Source organism: Aedes aegypti, chromosome 1 (assembly GCF_002204515.2).
Source record: "Aedes aegypti strain LVP_AGWG chromosome 1, AaegL5.0 Primary Assembly, whole genome shotgun sequence".
Taxonomy (NCBI): Eukaryota; Metazoa; Arthropoda; class Insecta; order Diptera; family Culicidae; genus Aedes; species Aedes aegypti.
Window position 1 is genome coordinate 229,928,130 of NC_035107.1, and position 25,901 is coordinate 229,954,030.

Genomic DNA, 25,901 nt, shown 5'->3' on the forward strand with positions numbered 1-25,901 from the left:
CTTTTATCGAACGCAAGCAGTACTCACCAATACGATTACGCTATAAGCAATGCAGCTGGTGTGAACGTGGGAAAATGAACCTAGGCACACAAAATCTACGCATATTGTTCGTTATTATTTCCATAGCTTAGCTCGCGATTTAAAATAAAAGTAAGTGTCATATATTTTATCATAAAAACCACAATGAAGTGTTGTTTCCTTCTTTCGGTGTCGATTCTCATAATCAGAAAAACAATTATCACGATGATAACATTTCGGATCACAAGTTTCCAACCAATATCGATGCGCGGGATAGATGGTTAAATGCCATTGCGAACGCGGATTAAATCACTGATAAGTAAACCGAAGACTTTCAATGCACATTCTCACATACCAGCTTTCGCAGTTTATGTCTTGTTTGGCGCATTTTGTACCATTTTCACTCATACGGAAGGTAAACATTCAACAAATACATGAGTGTGCGTGAGAATTTCAACTGGAGTATAAATTTATGCTCCCGATAAGAAGGCACAACAAGACCTGTCAAATACCATAGTGAAAAACTATGATGCCATCCCTCTGGGTGGTATCAATACTTCGATTCGATAATCGTATCGAATCAAATATCGATACTTCGCAAAAGGCCTATTCACATGACGTTCCAAAACAACTGATCGGGAAGCTCTTTGACAGTTCTTCTATGAAAATGACAGCCTCGTGCATGCACCGGTCCTCCACCGATGTAAACAAATGCATAGACGGACCTGTCACATGAAAAGGCCTATATCGGAACGTCACTAGGTAGAAGAAGGGAAAATTTATTTGCAAAATATTAAAAGCTTTTATCCAAAGATCTATTGAAGCATAATGCAAAAATAGCCTATTGAAGCATAATGCAAAAATAGCCTATATACGAGAGCAGATTAATTTTTGAAATGTTTAAGGCTCTAACGCAAAAAAAAATCTTCTCATAACATAACTCCAATGAGCAAAACATACTTAAAAGAAAATATTTGTGGCAAAACTTTCGAACGAATCAATATACATTTTAATTTTGGAAGTTTACATCAAAACAGTGTCTACTATCTAGGGAAAATTGATTTACATTTAGCTTAACTTAATTTAAGAGGTTTTGTGCCTTTTTGAGAAGATTTTCATTAAAAATCACTCAAAGGGTCTTCACCCTCTTTCAAAACTATTAGTTAAACATATTAAAAAGCTCAACTAAATAATAAAATATAAAACAGTATATACAGTCGAAGCGCGTAATAACGACATCGCAAGGGTCCGTCGCAATAGAGAAAAGTCGTTATAGAGAATAGTTATAACATCGAAATGCATTTCATGGGACCGAAAAAGGTCGCTATAGAGAGCTTTTGTCGTTATAAAAGTTGTCTTTATAACGAGCTTCAACTGTATTTAAAGAACAGCTCATTTTTTAAACAAGGCAAAATTTATTATTAAACCAATTGAAGATTGGACTTAAAAAATTATTACGGCATGATAAAACGAAGTTGATGATTGTGTTCAGAATTATCGAAGTGATTGTGCTAATATTCCCCCAATGTCGTTTCTCCGAATGCCGATTCCCGGAATGCCAGTTCCCCGAATGACCCTTTGGTCCAAATTCCATTTTCCCGAATGACCCGTTTCCCCAAAAGTGGGGCAGTTTAAATAGGTGCTATAATAGTGGCTGGTGCTTCAGTGGCTGGATGGTGAACGAGAAAGAACGATAAGCAATCATAAGTTTTTCTGTCATCCTCGGCTATACACATGTTGGCAAAAATGCTGAGGAGGGTAAAACTCGAAAGAACCGCCAATAAAATAAAGAAGGGTGCATATCAGATAGCCAGTTCATTCACCACCCTGAAATGTATAAAATTACGACAATTATGAGTGCCAAAAACTTTCGGGGAAGAGGGCTATTCAAGGAAGCGGGATATTCGGGGATCTGGCATTCGGAGAACAGGTGTTTGGGGTAACGACATTCGGAGAACCGACATTCGAGGAGAAGTAGCACAACCCATCGAAGTAACTGCAATAACCTATTTCTCTTTTCGCTGATAATTTGAGCAGATAAATGTTATCGATTACCATCCTTTTGTCAGTTGGAAACAAAAAAATATAGCTTCAAAGAACAGCCTATGTATAAAAGAAGGTGAAATTTATTGAATTTTAAATCAACAGTTACCTATACCTATAATTATGGTTACATCATGTTTAAGAAAGAAAAAACATAGAATGTATGAACGAAGGGTAAATTTGTGCTAAATATATCAAAATCTTCAGTGCAAAAATATATTCCAGTAGCGGAACTTAAAAGAAAAATTAATATATGAAAGAAGGATTATTTATGGATGAATAAATACTATTGGCGATAACTTTCCTAATATGCTTAAGTTTATTCACGAGCATATGATTGTTGAATAAAGAGACATTTTGTATATACTGACTACACAACAAGCCTGATATCATCAGAACGATTCAATAGAAACGTAAAAACGAATGTCATCTTAAGGAATTCTTGGTTTCAGACTCATTATGCCCAAAGACTATTATGCCAAACGACCTTATGCCAAATGATCATTATTCCAAACTACTTTATGCCAAACGGCTTTATGCCACACGACTTTATGCCAAATGACCAACCACCTAATTAGCGTTAATCCCTCTACCGGCAGCTTCATATTTTACCGCTAGAAAAATATTCAAATCGCGATGACTTTTTTGTATCTCGATTTATATTTGCACTATTTTTTTACAAGATCTCAAAAAGCTCTTCTTATTTAAGAATCCGTATCGATATTAATCATTGGTGATCTAGTTTTAAAGATATTCTAAATTTCCTTGGGGGACCAACATACTCCATATAAAATGTCTTTGCCGGCCATTTTGTTTTTGGTCAATTTATCAAAAATAAAATAAAATGTGTATTATACAATATCAGGTATTAAAGAGCAGTGCTGGGAATGGTAATAGTAGTAGGCTTGACTTTTCGCGAAAATCACGTGGCTCTCTCAGTACAGTAGTTCAAAAACGTGAATCTCATCAAGTAGCCTCTGTTGGGTGCACGAATTTTCTAAATCATGAGTGTCATTGAAGGCTCTAAATGCGGGAAATGCAGCGGGAAATAGAACATTTTTCTACAGTAATTTCGGGTTGCCCTTAGCAACGGGTGTTTTGCAATTTTCAAGGTATTTGCCTACAGCAGCGATGGGCGTGAGTTTCACTGGCTTCGCTGACTGGTATTGGCTTTGTTTGGCTACTGTAGAGTGAGTTTCAGTTTTTTTCCCAACCCTGTTAAAGAGCTACTCTGAAAAATCACACAAATCGGTTAAGTATTCTTGGAGATATTTGAAAATTATGATGTGATGTTTTTTTTTTAAGTTTTCAAGACCTTGATTTGGGCAGAGTGGTTTGGGGTACTCCTAAATGGTCATTCCTCAAAGACAGCTGCACCAAATTGCTTTTTTTTTCAACAACATACTCTCATTAATGTATTGTTCCGAAGAGTTAAAATCCGAATATGATAAAAATTCTGTAGCCTGAGAAATTTACGTGGGTAATGGCATCGCGTTGGTCCCCAAGGTTTTTTGAATATCTCCGGTTCTAGATAACCAATGATCAAAACCGATACAGATTCTAAAATTAGAGGAGTTTTTTGAGAACTAGTGAAAAAATGGTGTAAAAATATCCAAATACAAAAAGTTATCGTGATTTGAAAATATGTTTGTGGTGAAAACATGAATCTGCCAGTAGAGGGGCTAATTCACCATCCACTATGACACTGAAACCAACTACGACACCTTAGTTTTTCTCTCTTCATTGTCAATGCGCAAAAAATCATAATTTAATCAAGATGGCTGACACGGTGCGGTGTACTTTACGCGCTTTACACGCATTATGTCGATTGGCTATGGCTTTGGTTTGCTGGTATACGACCCACTACAGTTCACTCCATGCCGAGTGCCTGACGAAAACGCTAAATTGCCTGTGAAGATTGGCAGATTGGAATCCGCGAGCGGGTACTAAAGCAAATAATGGAAAATTGTGTAGCGTAATACTTTTATTGATTGTGCTAATGTTGCGAAGTGTCGTCAGCTCGTTCAGTCGTTTGCCTTTATTTTGCAGTGAGAGTTTGCACTGAGGGATATATTGTGGTGCATGCGCGGTATGATTTCACGTGAAATCATCCAACCAGTAATGCCAATTAGCTAGAACGGAAGAACTGTTGCAGAACTTAGACATAGAATCATGGAATTGGCAGCACTGCTGCCAATAGATGTTTGGCTCCGGCTTTCAACGACGCACTGCAGGTTTCCTAAATCGAGTTCCATCATGAAGCACAGTCACTTGAGCGAAAAAAAAGATACTGAAATATGCGACAAAATGTAAATTGTATCACCATTCCTACGAAGTAGGGTGCCTTTTGGCTTACAGGATTCAGGCTAGGGTGAGAGGAAATAAATTGTTACCACTTTGTCGAGCAAATACTCGATGATGGTGGAAAGCGTTTTGCGACGAGTTATAAGGGTGTTTGAGGAAAATATGATACCGTGCTAGCAATAATGGTGTGAGTTCAATTTCGAGCATAAATTGAAGAGGGGTGTTGCGTGATATGATATGGCCCTAAATCTGGGTCCCTTGCTGCTCAGCGGCAGAGAAGATCATCATTCGGCTTTGTTCGGTAGGGATGAAGCGCCGGCGACAGTTAATAAAAAGCGTATCAATTTTCGTAACGAATTTATTCATGAAATTTATAACGAGGCCATTGTTGGATGGGTAGGGGAACTTGTCGTTTAAAATCTGTATTCTGCTCACGGATACATGACCGGAATGACTTATTATTAGAAGGATATATCAGATAATTAATTGGAACCGATCTTCACAAATAACTTCAGACTAATTTTAGGAAATATAACCAGAACCTATTATAGGATATAAAAAGAGATTATTATTAATTGGTACCATCTATTTGATTCTATTTATACTTTGCGGGAAATATACAAAAACCGATGTTTGTTAAGAATACCACAAGAATCACTTAAGAAGTTGTAAAGGCAATTAACAATGAAAAATATTGCAAGAAATCTGCCAATAAATGCGACAGGGTTCCACTAATAGCTTAATTACCTTTTCAACAAGAATTGTGCAGCGAATCGGGTAAAAACCCCGGGATTAACATGTTAACGATACATACAGGAACCATCAAAGATCAAGAACATGAGCTAATAGTCCATCAATGATCTTATAAGGAATTCATCCATCATTTTTACCAACAATTCATCAAGAGTTTCCATATTAATATGCCACAATTTATTAGTTATTCTTATTCCCATTTTATTCAAAGATTCCATTCTATCTCCTACGCCTGCTCATTTCCACCGTATTTCTATTTATCTTATTCCTATTCCTCGAATTCATTTCTTCGTATTTCTGCTATTCATATTCCATTTTTTATTCTTTATAAGTATCAATCCATACATTACATTCATTTTTTATAGCTAGGTGTGCTTTGTAAGGAAACACTATTATCCTGATTTGGTAATATTAAATAAAGCATTTATTAACATTTTGTTACACATTACATTTCTATTGAAGATTGCAACGATTTTTGTCCATTTTTTTATAATTTTATACGACATTTGTTCCAATGTTTCAATATTGGATATTCTATGTTACTCACTAGTACTATGCCAGGGAGGAAGCTTCAGAATCATTTTCAAAGTTTTATTTTGAATTCTCTGCAGAGCTTTCTTCCTGGTATTACAACAGCTAGTCCATATTAGTACAGCATACAACATGGCTGGCCTGAAAATTTGTTTGAATATCAAAAGTTTGATTTTAAGACAAAGTTTTGATTTTCTATTAATAAGGGGATAGAGACATTTTACATATTTGTTACATTTAGCTTGAATGCTTGAATTTTCGTCTAGCATGCGCCCTAGATAACCTCATCTGACCAATTTATTGGAAACTCTCTCATCGTGACAACATGAAGGTCTCAAATAAAATATTTTAGTCTTGAATAACCCATATTCAGACTATTCAGATTTAAGAACAAAGTTGAACAAACATGTATTTAGATATCATAACCAATCTAAATCCCACAATACAGTCGCTAAGTCTATTCATATGCTATCAAATGTCACAAAAACAAGTGCTATCCATCTCCGATTATAGTCGATCCGAACGACGCCAACCGTACAACACATTCCCCTCAATTGCACCCCATATTCCTATTTCTTTTCCCAACAAGTCACCAAGTCGCCAAGCACCGCTGAAACTCCCATGCAAGCGTTAAAATGGGCCATCTTCCTTTCGGCACCACACCACAATTAGGCTACACGGTTGTAATTTAATCTAATTATTCAACGGGATCCCAAACCAAGTCTGTCGGCCTCGAATAACCCCGAAAAATGGCGACACGCCGTCCATCCAGAGCCATAGATTTTCCACCCCACTTGCAGCGTGAAACCCCGGAACGACTTGATAATGTCTGGAAAATTATCACCCCGTCGGCGTTCCAGCCAGTCAGGTTTCCCTTCTTCGCGAACGCTCCAAAGGATATTCCTCTATAAGGGAAGGCGGAGTAATATGCGTCTTTAAAAGCAAAACTCAGTTTCAATTGTGAATTCCATCGGAATCTGTATTTTTATTGGGTTTACAGGGATGCCAAGCTCGCAATAACTGAAAAAGTCATTGGTTTGAGCAAATCATATCTTAAATGAATCTTTTCAACTATTTTCAAAACAGCGAGGTATAACGTGTGTCCAGTTGTTTTTCTAATGTATGCAGCAGACACTGTGCAGTTCTATGCCCCATTCGAGTTATAGAACTGTCTAGTCTTCTTGAAGGTTTCAAATAAAAAGCTTTTGGTTTATGTTGGAATGTTATAAGCTGAGTTTTATAAGCATTAGGAAATATCTTTCATTTTTTGTTTCAAGTATGCAGAAAACATGTACCAACTTTTTGCTATCTATTACAGATGACACGCAGGCTTCGTCCTTTGGCGGAAAGGCTTGTGTCATCCGCAAACAAGAATTTTTGACATCCCTGCGGTAACTCAGGTAAGTCAGATGTGAAAATATTGCATAATATTGCCTTGAGAAACTCCACCTCTTATAGGATGTTTTTAAGACTTAGAGTTCTGAAAATTAACCTGAAGTGTACAATTGGGCAGATTTTGATTATTCCAACAATGTAAGTTGGAAAATTAAAGACTTAAATAACTTTCATCTGTGGCGCGTTTTATCCCGACGGCACTTTTTACACATAGTTCCCCCACCAGCAATTCTTAAATATTATTTGAGTGTTTATTTAAAATTCCTCCGTCACCCTTCCCGAGTCTGTTTTGGATTCCCCCTGAGGGCAAGCAATCGAATTCAAGCAATCGGAGCGAGGCGTGCATGGCGTGCATGGCCGTCCCGAAAGACTGCGCGTCTAATCCGATTATACGGTAGATTAAGTGAGTCAACAACAACCACAAGAACCGTCCCCGAAGATGGAAACGACGATCAAAAGAAGGACTTTTCAAACGTAACACATGTAGAGGTACGTGTAGGTTAGGTCTCTCCACGGTGTGTCCGAAACCTTTATTAACGAAAAAAAATACTACACCCACCATTCGAATGATATTGTGTAGGAGTAAAAAATATATTAATAGATACTGTGTAGGAGTAAAACATATATTAATAGTTCTGCTCTTGGATGTGCACTACTATTCAATCTTGACAATATCATCTAAACAGTTCTTAAATTCAACATGTCGTATGTTTTAATTTGAAATTAAAAAACAAGATAAAATAAACGTTTTCTTCCGATCCAGACATGAACCTTTAATCTTCGGCGTGCAAGCCTTAACTTCTTGACATTACGTCCTCAGTGGGCCAGAACCTGCTTGTCTGCTTAGTGTTCATTATTGAATTCTACAGTTATTAGCTGAGAGCTTTCTTTGCCTAAGCTGAAATTTTCTCTCTCGTATATTGTGTACAAATACGTTGATAGTCTATGCTCCGAGAAGCCAATAGAACTTCTGGACCGATTGCGAATTGAACCCACACACTTTCAGCATGGCTTTGCTTTGTAACTTCGGACTGTAACCACTTGGCTTAGAAAGTCCCCTTGTGCAAGTGTTGTATCTTACCAGCCGTTTGAGAGACCCCAACCCCGAAACATTTTTAAATTTACAAAAATAAACGTCCTTGAGTTCAAATCTAACACTTCCTCTTTCTTTCATTGAGAATATTTCAATTCATGGAGAAGACATTCAAAAATTGTGTCATTTAAACTCAAGGTTCAGAGCAGAGATGCATTTGGAATTGAACGCGAGCCAATAGTGAACTGAATGCGTTCTAATTTTGCACGAGAACCTAGTAAGCATTTAACTTTCGGGCAAGGTTCTGCACCTGCTCATGAACTCACTTCAAAATGCACAATGAAGCTGAAAACCAGAAAAAAAACTATATCAAAACGTATTGAATTCATATTATTACAAATATATTGAACCATAAATGTTTCCCAACATCTTTGCAAAACTTCCGCATTCAAATATGTCGTGTATCTGCCATGACAACAGTTTTAATTTCACGTTCAATTTTCAGCTCGCACGGGTTCAAATTTATGAACTGTTTATTGTTCAAGCCTATCCCTCGTTCAGTTGCAAACTGAACGCGTTCAATTGCAACACTGGTTCAGAGATTGAATTTAAAGAGAATTGAGAATGTTTCTCACGGAGGGCATTGGAAGAATTAAAAATATCTCCGGCGGAAAGAGTACACATGATTGAGACAAACAATTTGTGACTGTGTGTGAATTCCCAATATCCGTCATCGATCGATAGAACCGTTCGTGTGATTGATAAAAGTATATGGGCACATTGAGGCCTTCAGTATTTTGTCTGAGTTGGTAGCAAAGTTCATAGCTTTGAGCCTATTCTTCTCCAATAAAGAAGTTAGCAAAATACAGGACGCTTCAATCTTTTCGCTCCCTTGCGACGCCTATCCACCTATTTATTTTCATCATTTGCAAAAATCTTCTACAGATTCCCTTTGCCTCTGAGTCGCATGACTGATACGGCCATAATAAAATTATATAAAACTAGTGCTCCTGGACAACTTCGTCTTGTCATCAAGTAGGCTGTTGTAAAATATTTTGTCATCCCTCATACAAAACGACCCATTAGTCTTCATCCGTTTCTAGATTATTTCGGAGACTGTCCAATTTTTTTTCTCGCATGATCACGTTGCATCCCAAAGGAACCAAGAACACAAAACGAAACCTAACAGGATTCAGGAGATAAAAGTTTGATTTATCATAGCTTCAGAGTAGACATTTCTCTAAGAACTAAGATTTTTTAGAATTCTTTATGACACTACGACAAGTAGGGAAGGTGTACCAGTTATGGCCATAGTGGTTCCCTATTTGGCCATACGGGAAATTTCGAGAGCTTTCAGATTTTAAATCTTTTTGAATGTTTAAACATCAAGATATATCTAAAATCTTACTACTACAACACAAAAAATCTTTCAAAATGTGAAAACATTCAAGTAATCCCGTATGGCGAAATAGGGAACCACTATGTCCATAACTGGTACACCTACCCTATAACTGTATGTGTTTTTCATGATTTTCTTCAGGAATTCTGGTATTTTCCCAAATGTTCAGATATTACTTCGGAAATTTTAGTGATTATTTCTCAATGAATTTTTCCACAACATTCCTAGGGAATTAATCTCACTATTTTGTACTTAGGATTTTTTTGTGCTTAGTATTTTATTAAGGAAAGCTCAAGAATTCAATCTTGATTTTCCTAAGGTCAACCAAAGAAATTGAATTTCTAGTAAGATTAATTCAGAAATGATCAAAATTCTTTCAAAACTTATTTGAGAATTTTTTAAGAAGGTCTCAATTTCGCTAAGAGTTATCCAGTAGCTTATCCATCGATTTCCTTGGGACAACCTCCAAGATTTCAGTCAAAACGTCTTCTAAAATTTAATCAATAACTTCTTCAAAAGTTTCTAGGGATATCCTTTAAAATTGTCTTTTAGGATTTACACTCCCGTGCAAAAGTTTAGGTTCACAAACTAAAAAAACATACAAAAGTGTTCTGTCCATATCTGTGGGATTACACGTCTAATTGAAGCTCTCTAAACCGCATTCGAAAGGCAATGAGTTACTCTTACTTCGTATTTATTTTTCCAAAAACATTTTTACTTAAAATTGCGGCATTTTTCAAAAAATACACTTTGTAATTTCCTCAGCATTGAATCGACCAGAATTTTGAAACTAGGTGTCATTAGAATCGTAATCTTATATTCTTTAAAGAGCACTCATAAAATTTTTGCGGAGAAATCTGAAAACTATTTAAAATTAATGAAACAGTCGTTCAAGTCATCGTGCAAAAGTTTGTGGGCTTCGTGGCCGTGCGGTTAGCGGCGTCAGTCGTTTAAGCGTATTGTATTAGGGGTGTGGGTTCGATTCCCGCTCCGGTCGGTGGAAACTTTTCGTCAAACGAAAAATTCATCACTCCGTTGCCTAATGTAAGTGATCGTTCAGTCTGTGCAGCCTTTGGCTGAAGACGGTGTAAATTGTCTTTAAAAACAAATGTTTTTGGATAAAAAAACATACGAATTAAGAATAGCTCTTTGCCTTTCGAATGCGGCTTAGAGAGTTAAATGTCTGAAAATTACGGTATGATGTTTCTTGAAGTTTTCAAGATCTTTATTTGACCAGCGTGGTACCAGAAACCTAAATGTTCATTACTCAAAAACGGCAGCACCGAATTGCTTCATGTTTTCACAACATACTCATATTAATGTATTGTTTCGAAGAGAGAATATCCGAATACGATAAATATTCAGTAGCCTGTGAAATTAACGACAAAGATTCTGAAAACAGAAGCGATTTTTAGGAACTTGTGAGAAAATGGTACAAAAATATCGGGAAACAAAAAAGTTATCGCGTCGGTCTTGGGCGAAACTTCTCCAGTTGCCCCGAACGTTTAGGGTCGCCAGATCCTCTTCCACTGCGTACAGCCAGCGTATTCGTGGTCTTCCCCGAAGCCGCCGACCTCTACCTGGTTCCCTGCTGAATATTATTTTCGCAATCTTTTCTTCCGACATTCGTACTAAGTGACCAGCCCACTGAAGTCTGCCGTATTTTACACGATTGATAATATTCGCATCTTTGTACACTTGATTCAACTCGTGATTCATGCGTCTGCGCCACACACCATTTTGGAGTTTCCCACCGAGTATTGTCCGCAGCACTTTACGCTCAAAAACACCGAGAGCTTTCTGGTCTGACTCTTTCAACGCCACCGGAAGAATCAATGTTTTATACAGGACGAATTTGGTTTCCGTTTGTAAGCTGCGGGACCTAAGCTGGTTACGTAGTCCGTAAAAGGCCCTATTCGCAGATGCAACACGTCTTTTCACTTCGTGGGAAACGTCGTTGTCACATGTCACGAGTGTTCCAAGATAAACAAATTCTTCAACAACTTCAAACACATCCCCATCAAACACTACCTCAACACCTACACCACCATGCCTGACTCTATCTCTACCTGCAACCATGTACCTCGTTTTGGTAGAATTAATAGTCAGGCCTATCCTCGCTGTCTCCCTCTTCAGAGGCACGAAGGCCTCTTCCACTGACCTGCGATCAATTCCGATTAGGTCTATATCGTCCGCAAAGCCAAGGAGCATGTGCGACCTTGTGATAATAGTGCCATTTCTCTGCACACCAGATCTCCTAATAGCACTCTCCAGTGCAATTTTGAACAGTAAATTCGAAAATGCGTCTCCCTGCTTCAATCCGTCTAACGTCACGAACAAGGTTGACACCTCGTCTGCGATCCGAACACTTGATTTCGAACCATCCAGCGTAGCACGTATCAGCCTAATTAGTTTCGCCGGAAAACCATTTTCAGACATTTTCTGCCAAAGCTCATTTCTTTTCACTGAGTCGTACGCCGCCTTGAAATCAATAAACAGATGGTCTACAAGTTATACTCCCGGAATTTGTCTAGGATCATTCGCAAGCTAAACATCTGGTCCGTTGTCGAACGGCCCCCACGAAAACCAGCTTGGTATTCGCCGACGAAGGACTCCTCGAGCGGTCGCAGTCTGTTAAACAGGATGCGCGACAGAATTTTGTACGCCGAATTCAGCAGGATAATTCCTCTGTAATTGGCACACTCCAGTCTGTGCCCTTTCTTGTAGATAGGGCAGATGAGGCCATCCAACCAGCCGGCCGGCAATTCTTCGTCCTCCTATACCTTCAGAAGTATTCGGTGGATCGACTGGTAAATCTGCTCGCTTCCGTGCATGAGAAGCTCGACCGGGATCTCGTCCTTCCCAGCAGCCTTACAGTTCTTCAGCTCGCTGATAGCCTTTTTAACCTCTCTTATGGTCGGTGGGTCCACAGCTTGATCGTCGTCATCTATGTTCATCCTGTTCCTCGCTACATTTCCATTTCCACCGTTCAACAATTGCTGAAAGTGCTCCTTCCACCTGGCAGCCACCGTCGTTTTATCGGTCAGCAAATTCCCTTCTCGATCATTGCACATGGCGGGCACTGGAACGGTATTGTGCCGCGCACCATTGACCGTTGCATAGAATCTCCGCATATCATTCCGGTTCATGCTTTTTTTGAGCGTCAGCTACCACAATTTGTTCGTGCTGCCTTTTCTTTCTGCGGTGGATTCGCTTTTCGTCGGCTCTCGTTACCCTGTACCGTTCTCTGTTCTGTTGGGTACCGGCCACAAGCGTACGGCTTCTGGCGAAATTCTTCATGTCTGTCACTCTCTGGCACTCTTCATCGAACCAGTGGTTTTGTCCTCGTCGTTGACCAGTGCCGATCACTTCCCGCGCCGTTGTTGTCACAGATTCGTGGATAGGGTCCCACAGGCTGTCGACGTCTCCAGCAACGTTGATTCTTCCCAACTGCTCGTCTAGTTGCTGACGGTATTGCGCAGCTACCCCATCAGTCGACAAGCGTTGTATATTGAATAATATCAAGAAAGTATACACAATTAAAATTTAACATCAATGTTTCAAATATATTTGGTGAGTTAATACAAATATTTTTTTTGACCCATTCTTGACCTTCTGACCCATTGTCACCCCCACCGATAATATCAAGATTAAGTCTGATTTATAATAATTGAGCATGACCATGATTGACCGCCCGCAGATGCTACTCAGTTATTGCAAGAACAACTGTACTTACACAGGGAACCAACAAACACTACTTGGAATCAGTAGTATCCTCAATGAGTAAGTACTGGTGCTCCCAAACAATAACGGCGCCGGCTGCTTCTGAATGCAGGTCAGTTTAGGGATGGGAGGGAAATGTTGACGTGTTACTTGCTTTATGGAAACCGAGTAGTCATCTGCACTTCCACAAGTAGACACTGGGAGTTTGGATATGGTTAGGGTAAAGGATTCGTTGTGGTAAAAGATAAACATATAATTTCAAATAAATGCACCTAACCGGATTCGTGATATTACTCGATAAAAGCAAGCAACAAGATTAAAGGATCAAACACTACTAACGCGATCCGATACAATTCCACCGTGCTACGCGAACAACGCGCGACATGTTTGATCCTGCCTCATCGCCCGCACCCACAGGAGCAAGCGTCAAAGTCGAAGGATCAAACAGAACTCGATTTAGTCTGATTTGCAATAATTTATGATTAACTTCAACTAAAAACCATTCATCGACCGAATAACAAGTAAAAATTAATGCTGCCATGTTGTTTTTACGTGCTTTATGCATTAGTTCAGAAAAATATACTTTATTTAGCAGAAAAATAAAAATCAACTGAAGTTTATTAACACCAAGTAACACTGTACATTTTTCGCGGAAATGATCATTTTTGTGTATATAACGGCTCCAGACACACCGTGCTCTCCAGTCCTATATATCGTGTCGTCGAATAGACTTCGAGTAGGACGTCCGTTAGGGAGTGCTAACTAGTGTGTCAGACATCATACACTTTCATGGTAGGGCTGCTGCTGTTGCCGTTGTTTTTGCCGCGATGGGCGATGGTTATCTCTCCAGCTGAATTTGAACTCGCACGGAGGGGTGCCAAATTGGCTTTCCACAACATTGTAGATGTTCGCACAGATATCGTGCCCGAGATGGGAAGAAATGGAATCAATTTGGGCGCAAAATTGTTTCAACGCTGACTGTTGACTTTCAAGCCCCTAGGCGATCTTGGTTTGGTTAGCACATGGTGTGCAGTATTAGAAAACAGGAACGCGTCAAAAATCATGTCACATTGATGGAATTGCCGGTGGCTGTTGAGGTGATTTTAATTATTTTTGACTTCAAGAGATGAAGCTATGCAAACAGTGGTACATACCTGCGTTTCGGTGAGGCCAAGAGCTTGAGCTAGGCTTTTGCGCTCCGCTCCCACCACGTAGTGGTTGTTTTCGAACGCATGCTCGAGCTTGAGCAGTTGCGTAGGCGAGAATGCCGTTCGCACTCGTTTTGGCTTCCGGAACGGTAGGAGGTAACCTGGAAAAGAAATGAATGAAGTTACAGCTTTAAGAGTTTCTAACATTTGTCTTGAATAAGGATAAACATACGTATAACCTACAATATTTGACAGGAAAATTTCGCTCTCAATTCTGAGTAAATCGTTGTGAAGACCATTGAGCTTAAAGGGAGAGTTCTGTGGAAACTTCTTAGCATTTTTTTTCTAGATTTCTGGGAAGATTTGTTTGTAGAAGCCTGTAGAAACTGTTTTGAAAGCTTTTGTGGAGAAGCATGTGGAAACCTTACCTTTGTGGGTCTTATTAGAAATATCGTCACTATGAAGGTCTAACACAAGACATATATGATTGAACGAAAGTTTACTAATATGACAATATTAGTAATAATAGTACTTGACTAGTTTGAATTTAACAATAAACATGACAAACTCGTGTCTGATAATTGAATTACATTTACTTTCCACATGGACTCCCTGTGGCATGCAATTTGCCATTTACCAAATGTGGTAAGTAAAGATTACGGATGAACTTTCCACCGGAAAGTTACTCAGATCCGAAAGGGCCTCCAGCCTATTGTTTAGCCTATGTCGGACGCCAACACACATACTAAAGGGAAAGGGCAATCGAGCTGAAATTGCACGCTGAGTGCAATTATCGTAATTAGCGAGAGCAAAAACGATTAAGCAGAATAAATATTATTAAAAACATGCCTAATTAACTTGATGATCAATCTTTCGCAACCGGGCCCCGAACGGACGGCTTTCAAGACATGATAAAACCAAACACTACAAACCACTCCACAGCACAGTGGTTCGTTACGGAACGCATATCGGCCAAACCTGTTCATTTGAACAGTAGATCTTCTTCTTTCTGGCGTTACGTCCCTACTAGGACAGAGCCTGCTTCTCAGTGTTCTTATGAGCACTTCCACAGTTATTAACTGAGAGCTTACTATGCCAATGACCATTTTTGCATGCGTATATCGTGTGGCAGGTACGAAGATACTCTATGCCCTGGGAAGTCGAGAAAATTTCCAAACCGAAAAGATCCTCGACCGGTGGGATTCGAACCCACGACCCTCAGCTTGGTCTTGCTGAATAGCTGCGCGTTTACCGCTACGGCTATCTGGGCCCCAGATTGAACAGTAGATATTGATGTATTTTTCCTTACCTTTTACATTTGACAGATAACCGTAGCGGTTGAGTGGGAGTTAGAGACATGTTCCCTAGCGCCAATGAAAAACCACCAGTTGGCTTGAACGGGCCCTGGATCTGGTTTACCGCTTTCTTGTCAGCCCAATGGGCTCTCAACTTGGAACCTCATAAGGGGCCGGGTCAACCCTAGCATGGCGTCACTGATTGCAAACATCACCATGGGATCACGAGGGCGACTTCTTACAAACAGGGATGCCAAGTCAATTTTTCAAAAATCTGGAAAATTTTGAATATTTGTCGGGAAAAGTCTGGATCTCCTATGACGTTTATGGAGAACCTTACAAATTATTTACATAACCTTACAAATTCATCACAAATTTTATCTGGATCTTCTAAATTTTTGTGAAATGGAGCCTAAAAAATCTCGAATATTCCAGACAAATCTGGAAGGTAGGCAACGCTGCTTACAAAGAGCGCGAATAGCGGCTTAGAGGGGATTCCCACTGAAATCGAAGATTTCCAAACCAATGCCGATACAATGAAGTTCAACACAGCAGGAGTCGAGGACGCAAGCGCATTCCAGAAAAGCGGTAAAGTGCCACGATCGCCGGTGCAGTCCACGGAGAATTTACCGACGTATAGCCGTAGCTAGAAACAACACAAGGACTACAAGGAGGATTCAGGAGATTCAGAGTCCAGTGAACACACCAAAATCGAGCAACAACGCTGCTCAAGGAGGGCAACAACTTGAAAACTCGAGGTGGACGGAGGTGAAGAATAAGGTCGATGGACTCATCCAGTTCATCGAGGACCGGCACAATGTGCATACCGCGATCAACAGCAGGCTGACGAGCATCAAATCCTCTATCAACGCTGTTATGAACAAGCAGAAAGCGCTGAGGATGAGAGCAGAGGTTGCCGAGCAAGCAGCGGCTGACTAGCTTAGGACCACGTAGGAGCGAGGTGACAAACCTACGAAGGAAACTCACCAGGAAAAGAGGAAGAGGCAAAAAAGCAGCCCAACGAGCTAAGGCAACGAGGAAAAGGTATGCCGGAAAAGGACGGAAACGATGACGAATGGTAAACCGTCGTCAACTAAAAGAGAAAGTGGAGAAGAGCAAGGACGTAAAGAAGAAAGCGAAGAGACACCCGCAGCGTGAATGGTCGAAAGGGGATGCCATACTTGTTAAGGCAAACGACCAAACAACGTACGCAGATATTATTCGAAAAGTAAGGATGGTCCGAACCTGAAGGACCTTGTAGAAAACGTGGTTTGAACGCGGCGGTCCCAGAAAGTGGAAATGCTGTTTGTACTGAAAAGCTATTCGCGGCATCCTTGGCAATCGAGGCAGACGTAAGAGCACTTACTCAGGAAACAGTTGTTGAGTGCAGATATATGAACGAGATAACAACCGTGGACGAGGTGAGTGAGGAGAGGAGAGCCTTGGAGAGGTGACCTTGGCAATCCGTCTAAGGAAGTCGTACGACGGTACACTGTCAGCGACGATACAGCAAAAACTGGTGGAGAAAGGCAAGATGAAAATTGGCTGGTCGATATGCCCACTGAGACTTCTCACACGAGCAGATAGGCCACTGATGCAATGCTCCAGGTGCATGGGCTTCAGACACCCGGCGGCGAGCTGTAAAAGTCCGGACAGAACCTAACTGAGCAGGAAATGCGGAGAAAGCGATCACTTTGGGAAAGACTGCAAGAATCAACCAAGGGGGTTGCTCTGCTCACCGGAGGAATGAAACACCAATTCGACGGGCAGCTCTAATTGCCGTGTGAACCAAAAGGCGATCGCAGCTCAACAATAACGGAGGTAACTCAGTTCACCCAGAATCACTGCGACACTGCATAGCAACTGTTGTGGCAGTCGGCAATAGAAACTAAGTGCGACGTTGCGGTAATAGCTGATCCGTATCGCGTACCGCTCAATAACGTCAATTGCTTGGCGGATAGCACAGGCGCAGCCGCGATACAAGTGACGGATTGGTTTCCTATACATAAAGTGGTTACCAGCTCAAACGCCTGGTTCGCGATCGCCAAAATCAACGGAATCTTTATTTGTAGCTGCTACGCGTCTACAAGATAGAAGCTCGAAGAATTTAGTCGGATGTTGGAGGAGTTGACCGACGAGCTAGTTGGTCGAAAACCAGTGCTGATTGAAGGTGGCTCAATGCATGGGCTGTGGAATAGGGTAGCAGGGTAACCAATGCCAGACGTTACAACCTACTGGAGGCGCTAGCAAAGCTAGACGTATGATTGTGCAACGAAGACACCGTTAACACATTTCGGAAAATAACGGGAGTCGATCATCGACCTAAAATTTTGTAGCCTTTTACTGGCGGGCAACATGAGCTGGAGGGTAAGCGAAGAGTACACCCATAACGATCACCGGGCGATACGCTACAGGATTGGCCAGAGGAACACTGCGGCAGTGCAGAGGAACACAATTGGGGACCGGCGATGGAAGACGAAGACTTTCGACAAAGATCTCTTCGTTGCGGCACTTCGCACTGACAGCGATGCTCTGAACTTGGATGCGATAGGGCTGACAACAGCGATGTCAAGGCCATGTGATACAACGATGCCTCGAAACGATCGACATCTGGTGGAACGAGGCACTCAACGTCCTCCGCGACGCTTGCCTTTAAGTCAGGAGGTGTTACCTGAGAGCAATGAACGTAGAAGTCAAAGAAGAGCGAAAGTTCGTATTCCATGCAGCCAAAGCTTAATTCAAACGCGAGATAACGCTGAGCAAGTCTGGGTGCTACAAGGAACTGTGCCGAGCAGCTGACGTCAACCCCTGAGGACACGCTATATCGAAAGGTCATGGCGAAAGACAAAGATCCATCAATGCCGGCTGAAAAACTGAGGGTGATTGTCGAGGATCTCTCCCCTACGCGTGATCTGATACCGTGGCCACTCACACCATATGACGACGAGGAAAAAGCAAACGCCGCAGATCGCAAGGTCTCCAATGACGAGCTTGTAGCAGCGGTAAAAGCATTGAAGGTGAAAAAGGCCTCCGTATCGGATGGAATACCGAATGTGGCCCTAAAAGCGGCGATTGCAGCGTATTCGTATGTATTCCGGAACGTGAATCAGAAATGCCTGGACGAAGGTCACTTCCCAGATGTATGGAAGATTCAGAAGCTGATGCTGCTACCGTATCCAGGAAAACCACCCGGTGATCCATCATCATACATGCCTATATGCTTGCTAGATACAGATAAACTCTTGGAACGGGTCATACCCTGTTCATGGTGGCTTAATGCACGGACTATCAGAAAGGCAGTTCGAATTCCGGAAGAGAAAGTCGACGGTAGACGCAATTCAGACGGTCCGGGAGAGGGTCAAGAAGGCATCGAAGCAAAAACAAAGAGGAAATAGAATGCGGGTTCCTGATTATCTGTGCCGGATTCTGCAAAGCTTCTTCGAGAATCGTGTATGAAACCGACGCCGACCAAAAAGAGTTAAGAGTAACGGCGGGAGTTCCGCAAGGGTCCATACTGGGTCCGACGCTGTGGAGTGGGATGTACGACGGGGTCCTCTTACTGGAGTTACCCATGGGCGTAAAGATCGTTGGCTTTGCTGATGACGGCGTCCTAACAGTAATAGGCGAAACGCTGGAGGAAGTGGAGGTGCTAGCCACGGAAGCATACAGTATACAAGATAGCTCACCACAAAACGAAGGTGCTACTAGTAAGCAATTGCAAAGCGGTTCAACACGCTGAAATTATCGTCAGGGGACATGTCAAAGCATCACAGCTATCGCTAAGAAACATGGGCGTGATGATAGACGATTGGCTAAATTTCAACAGCTACGTCGACTATTCATGTGAGAAGGCGGCAAAGGCAACCAACGCAATTACAAGAATCATGCCGAACGCTCATGGCCCGAGAAGCGGTAGAAGGCGTCTTCTGGCTAGCGTATCATCGTCGATACTGATATACGGAGTTCCGGCCTGGGGTGCAGCACTACAAACCAAGCGCCAACGGGACAAGCTCAACTGTACGTTCCGGTACATAACCATGAGAGTAACAAGCGCATACAGAACAATATCTTCGGAGGCATGATCAGCGTAGAGGTACTGGGTAAACAGGGAGCATGGCGAAGCGAACTTCCACCTGACGAAGTTCCTGTCAGGTCACGGTTGCTTCAAAGAGTATTTGCATCGGTTAGGCCACGCGCTGTCGCCGTTCTGTCCCGTGTGTAGTGAGCGGGAGAGGAACCGCCGGAACATGTTGTCTTCGATTGCCCGAGGTTCAACATGGAACAAAGCGATGGTGGTGGCTACTTTTGGGTAGGACTTCAATACAGACAGAATGGAAAGCAAAATGATGAGCGATTCTAAACTTTGGAATGTTGCGAACAAAAAGGTGGTGCAGAGAAACTGGCGAGAAGAGCAGCGAAAAAAGAGGACCGACCTCGGCACTCGAGTCAGCCTGACGAAGATCTCCCCTGCGATAGTCGCCGGTAGTCGGGGCACCATCAGTGTGGACGTCTCCCAACCGGTACTGGTGACAACCTCCGACGCTTGGTGAAGTCAGAAGCGAAGAAGCGGGAAGGGAAGAAGAGGATGAACGACGGAAGGAGACATACAAGCGGAGGAAGATGAAAAAATAGTAAGAGCACAGAGCGTCAAGAGCGTAATAGAAGTATAGATGCACAATTTTTGTTTGGAAAGTGATTTGATGCATAGAACACGAATGAAAATAGCTTTCTATAAGGAAAACGTGGAATCTTTTTTTTGTCAAACAATTCAAGTTTATGTTTTGTTATGACAAAAACAGAAGTAAAGGTATGCGTCCTTCAATATATATTATGCAAAAAATATATTTAAGTACGCTGACAAGAATGTCGAAATTGTTATTGTCTTTCGATTGCAAAATCAAATGAATCCATTTCAAATAAAAGATTAATGTTCTAAACAAGTGTTTAGAAGGCTAAGAAAAATAATACCGTTCTGAGAAAATAACTTTTATTCTCGAGGTTTTAATCGCCCTCGAACCACTGCGCAAGGGTGCCCTCCTCTCGCTATGCGCCAATTGAGTGAGTACCGTTGAGCGCCGTAATGAGACCCGCAAACAAGTGATCGAGATCGCTCGAAAAAAAATTGGATTGAATTTTATGCAAATCAATTTCTGATAAATAAGCTCGGCAATCGACGGACAAACGACGTCGACGGATCGTGTAAAATGACCATTCCGGGGCACACACAATAACGGCGCATTTGTGGTTAAGCAACGACGTGTACCGTCGTCCGTGCACTCGTCAGGAGAGGACAATAATTAAATTAATTTAGCGGAAAATAAAAACGAACGGATTGCGCTGGAAATCATCGACCGGTGGGACTCACGCCGAATTACCTCACAGCGCGAGTTGCGGGTATTCTTTATATCAGCTAAATAAATAGTTATAAAGGACCCTAATCGGGTCGTAACTAGCGCCGAGAATTGATACATCGACTAACGAAGTCTCCGTGGGGCGACGTACCTAACCAAGTTGGTGAACTCAGCGTCGATTAGCTGTCGGTCATCGTTAGAGGTGCATGGGTTGCTATTGCTGGAGTTCGTGATCGTGAGCCGATGGAGAAACCGCTGAGAATGAGCAAAGTGAACGACCCGAACATCCAGTAGGGAGCATTAGGGTGTCCTAGATAAAAAATCCATGGTGCTGAACCCTAGATTAATAGATATGCATATATGAAGCATTATTGTAGAACATATCAAATTTCTTAAAAATATTTCAGAGGTTCCCTCGGGACGATTTTTAAAAAAATAGCCATTTCTGATGAAAATTGTCATATTTTGCTGTTTTTGTAAACCTCGATATCGACTTACAGAACCATAGTAAAAGTTGGCATACTTTTATATCTCGATGATCACTTGGATCGCAGTTACACATAATAATTCATAAAAAAAGTCGAATTTGATAATATCTGCACAACACGTTATTATATGACATTTTTCAACAAAAATAAAAAAAAACCTTCATTCATAAATTAACATTTTGAAAAGCTGATATGTTCTCCAAAATATGCTTTCGAATTAAAGGTAAAGACAATGGCTATTCAAAAAAATGATTTTTTTTTCTGGGACACCCTATTGGGTATGCAAATCGTTTGCATATTGTTATTAAATCAGTTTTTTTTCTGCTGAACTTTCGTGCTGCTCTGCTGACGAATGGCAGATTTGTGGTCAGTGGTGTAAAACTGAAAATTTGTAATAATTAAGTACACTTGTAAGGCGATGTAATTACTGGTTGAGAAGTTGAGTCGAAAACTATGGAATTGCTGCATATGCACAAATCATGATTTTTTTATTCATATTCTCGAGTACCATGGTTTAGATTCAGAGATATGACTAAAGGGCTCCATTTATTAAGTTTTCAGTGTGCATCGTACCCTTGTGCTTTGTACGCACATTATATCTGCTGTCAAAAGTTTCTGAAACTACCTAAAGCAATAAAACAGTTCTTCTCAGTAATACAAAAACGGTACTTCTCAGAGCTATTCTTTTCTGCTATTGATCCCTTTTCGATCCTTGTTTGAACCCGTGCCTTCGATTTTTCGTTGGACCCGTTAGCGAAAGCTAAGGGTGGTAATTCTTCTTGGACACCGTCTTGGAAAGTCACGTCTTCTTCCGTTTTTTTTTTCTTTTTTCATATTTTACTATTATCATTCTAAATATTACATACATCTAGGTGTTCTGTGGTAGACAACACTATCATCCTAATTTTATATAACAAAATTAAGCTTTTATTAACATTTTGTTACCAATGCATGCTCATCAACTTGGAAACACTTAAGCAACGCCGGGAATTCGCAATGATTCTCTTTATAAACAACATTATTTCGAACCGTGTAGACTCTGCTGCACTTCTTTCTCAACTAAACTTCTACACACCCTCTCGGCATTTAAGAACAAGAAAATTATTTTCAGAAAAATCATGCAGAGCGCATTATGCTCAAAACGGACCAATAAACCGTATGATGCGTCAGTATAATGTACATTGCGAATTCATTGGCATTACTATGTCCAAAGAGCAGCTTAAAACACAGCTAAAGAACAATAGAAGTAATCCATAGCATGTAAGAAAGTATTGTAATTATTGTATGTAGTCTACCTATGCTTGACGAAATAAATAAATAAATATATTACATTTCATTTGCCGTCGCAGTTACGAATTTTTACAGGTGAGTTGATTTCACCTGCTCATAAGAGAAAAAACGCTCTTCTTTTGTTTATTCACTAAACATGGTTGCAACCACGAACAAAAAAAAGGAATCTTGAACTCCATTAGGGGAATCAAGGTTCCTTTCCAAATCGCAAAGAAATCTTAGAGAGAAGAAGCACATTTTTTTACTAATGACGACAAAACTGAACGCTTGTACTTGTCTCGATAGGTCTCCCAAGTGACTACAAGTCTCTTGAAGAGATCAAAAATGGAATAAATGAGTACTTGGATTTTCCTTCACTCCAAGCAATCATTATGAAAAAAAAAAAACCCAATCTGGCAGTCTTATTATTATTATTATTATTATCTTTATTGAGGAGATTTTCAGCCCTATGGCTGGTTCATTTTCGTTATCTGGCAGTCTTCAAAAAGGGCTATCTCAAAAAGAATATTATTTAGTTCACTTTAACAAGAGTAATCTAAATAATATTAAAGCTTTAGAAAAAGCAAGACTTATGTTCGATATCCGTGTTGTAGTAATTTGAACAACGTCTTTGCGAGCCAAGATTAGACCAATAACTGACATAGGGGAATTCGGGGTAAAACCGACACCCTAAGCTTATTGATAAAATTTGTGTACTTTTGCTTGTTAAACGAACCTAAAATTGTTGTAGAATCACATATTGGTTATAAATCTATCATTCCTTGCGATTGCTGGATGATATATTAAGGTTATAGAGTGATTTAAATCAAATTGATATTTCATCATTTTTAGGTGAGACAATTGAGAGTGCGGGTACGATCGACACCCTGTTGGGGTAAAACCGATACATGCACTTTGAGTAGAATTGATACGTTGTGAACATCACCATCACATGGCATATTAAAAATAATGCTTTAAACTTGACTTTCGACTTTTATGACCCCTTCCTCTAAAGGATTATACACATATTACGTTAATTATTGAGGAGAGGCAAAAGATCCACTAAATAGATGTGAAAATTTCAGATGTCCCATGCTAAGACTATAAAGTTGGGATGAATGTGTAGATATGATTAATATATGTTCATGGAATGTTTACAAAGATGAAGTTGTGGCGAATGATTAATTTTAAAAATAAATACTGTTTTATTTTAACAAGACAGAAAAGTGTAATTATTTTTAGTCATGAAAAACTGTCGAACCTCATGGTTTGTAAATAAACAATAAGATTAATGTATGTGAAAACATATTCAAATTCTATTAATTCTTCAATTTCAAATGAAAAAAATTTCTTTAAGCTTTAACAAATAAGTTTAAACGTGAAACAAGGAAATAATTTTTGTAATGCTTAATGGTAGCTTGTGGCAAGTCATATAGTGTAATATTTTACATGTTAACAAATTCGCCATCCATGAACTTCACTGGAATTCGAAAATAAGGACTTACATAAGCATGAGAGGAAGTCTTCCGTCAAGAAAGATTCCCTGATTTAGATTATGAAGCAAAGAAAGGTGTCGATTTTACCCCAAATGAAAGTGTCGATCTTACCCCGAATTGACATTTATTTTTCAATATCGTTCCCAGCTATCGAAAAAACAAAAATTAAGTTCTCCTTAATGTTGTATGAACGTAATTATAGTAAATAATGATGTAGACGCAAAACAAATAATGACATTTTTAAAATTTCACATGCGAAATAGTTAGAGAATTACAGCGAAATATTGCAACTGCTGTTGCTTCTATGTTATCCAATATGATTTTGTTGTATATTTTGGCAGTTTATTGGTAGCGTCACTTGTAATGTCATCCGAAACACAACATTTCACAAGTAAAGATAAAGCGTGGTGGAAACTGCATGAAAATCTGCTCAAAACATGAAAAATCAAAGGGTGTCGATCTTACCCACAGTGTCGGTTTTACCCTGATTCCCCCTACTTGGTTTCCATCCTGACATTTCCCTAAGCCTACTTGACATGCGATGTTGCCTATGATAATTCAATTACACTTACACATTACTTCCTGACACGTGTGTGACATCGGAACATTTCCAGAACCCTGGAGGAAATTTACAGAGCCCCATTCAGTATCGTCGGTGTCAAAAGTGAGGTCATGGAACCAAACATTGCAGCATGGATGCTAAATGCATGATTTGCGGAGGTTCTTCTCACGCTAAGGAAGTCTCTCCTGTGAAGGATGATATCGGAAAGTTTACATGCGCAAATTGGGGGGGCAATCGTGATTCTAACTTTTGGAATTGCCCTTCGCGTGGGCGAGTCGTCGAGTTTCGTATCAGACAGATGAACGGAAACGTTATTCGTAGCCAGAATTCTCCAGGCAGAATCTCCAACAATGCTCATTTTTCAGTTGACGATCGCTTGCTTCAGAATCAGGTAAATTATAATCATGCTCATTCACAAGCTTATTTTCTTCCGTCGGGTAGCTGTTCGAATCTTTGCAATTTGAAAGGAAAACCCCGAGATAATTCCAATGCTAATGTTGTCGCTGATAATTTCCGTTCCACCCCTTTTCTTCCTTTAAAGGAACCTTTCGATTTTTTTTTCAAATCAAACTAAAGGGGATTTTTTTTTATTATCGTACAAATTGGGCCGAAGGGTCTCAGATTTTCATGAAAATTTCTCCACAGGCAGGGCTCATGGATATATGAATAAAAAAAATTGAGAAAAATTCAGGGTCGCCTATTTTTCCGGAAAACTCAGGTGGAAATTTTTTGTTTTCCCTTGACACTACTTACTTTGAAAAATCATAACTCAAGAACGAAGCATCGTAGAAACAAAGTTTTTATATGAAAATTAAGCAAATTTTCTCAAAAATCAAAAAAAATATGAACTGGAAAAAGTTTTCCACAAAATTTTCCACCGTTGGGAAAATTTGTAAAGAAAAGCCGGAAAAAGTATGCCCGAACTCGTAGAAAATTTTCAAAAAAATATTTTCGAGAAGGTTATTTTATAAGCTTTAATCACTGAAATTTTTGGAATGCACTTTTTTTTCATTTTTGAGTTATGGCCAATTTTGTGAAAAATGTCCAGATGTGCCATATAAGACTATTCTTTGAAAAATCATAACTCAAGAAC

At 40.1% G+C, this 25,901-nt stretch overlaps 1 protein-coding gene across 1 annotated transcript in view; it reads right to left on the reverse strand.

The window, feature by feature from the left end:
* The window catches only part of LOC5578274 (homeotic protein empty spiracles), a 113,843-nt gene that overhangs the window by 8,560 nt on the left and 79,382 nt on the right, over positions 1–25,901 (reverse strand). Inside the window, exon 2 of the mRNA XM_001663752.2 lies at positions 14,354–14,508. Coding sequence (XP_001663802.2) covers positions 14,354–14,508 — 155 coding nt within the window. The remainder of the gene's footprint in view (positions 1–14,353; positions 14,509–25,901) is intronic.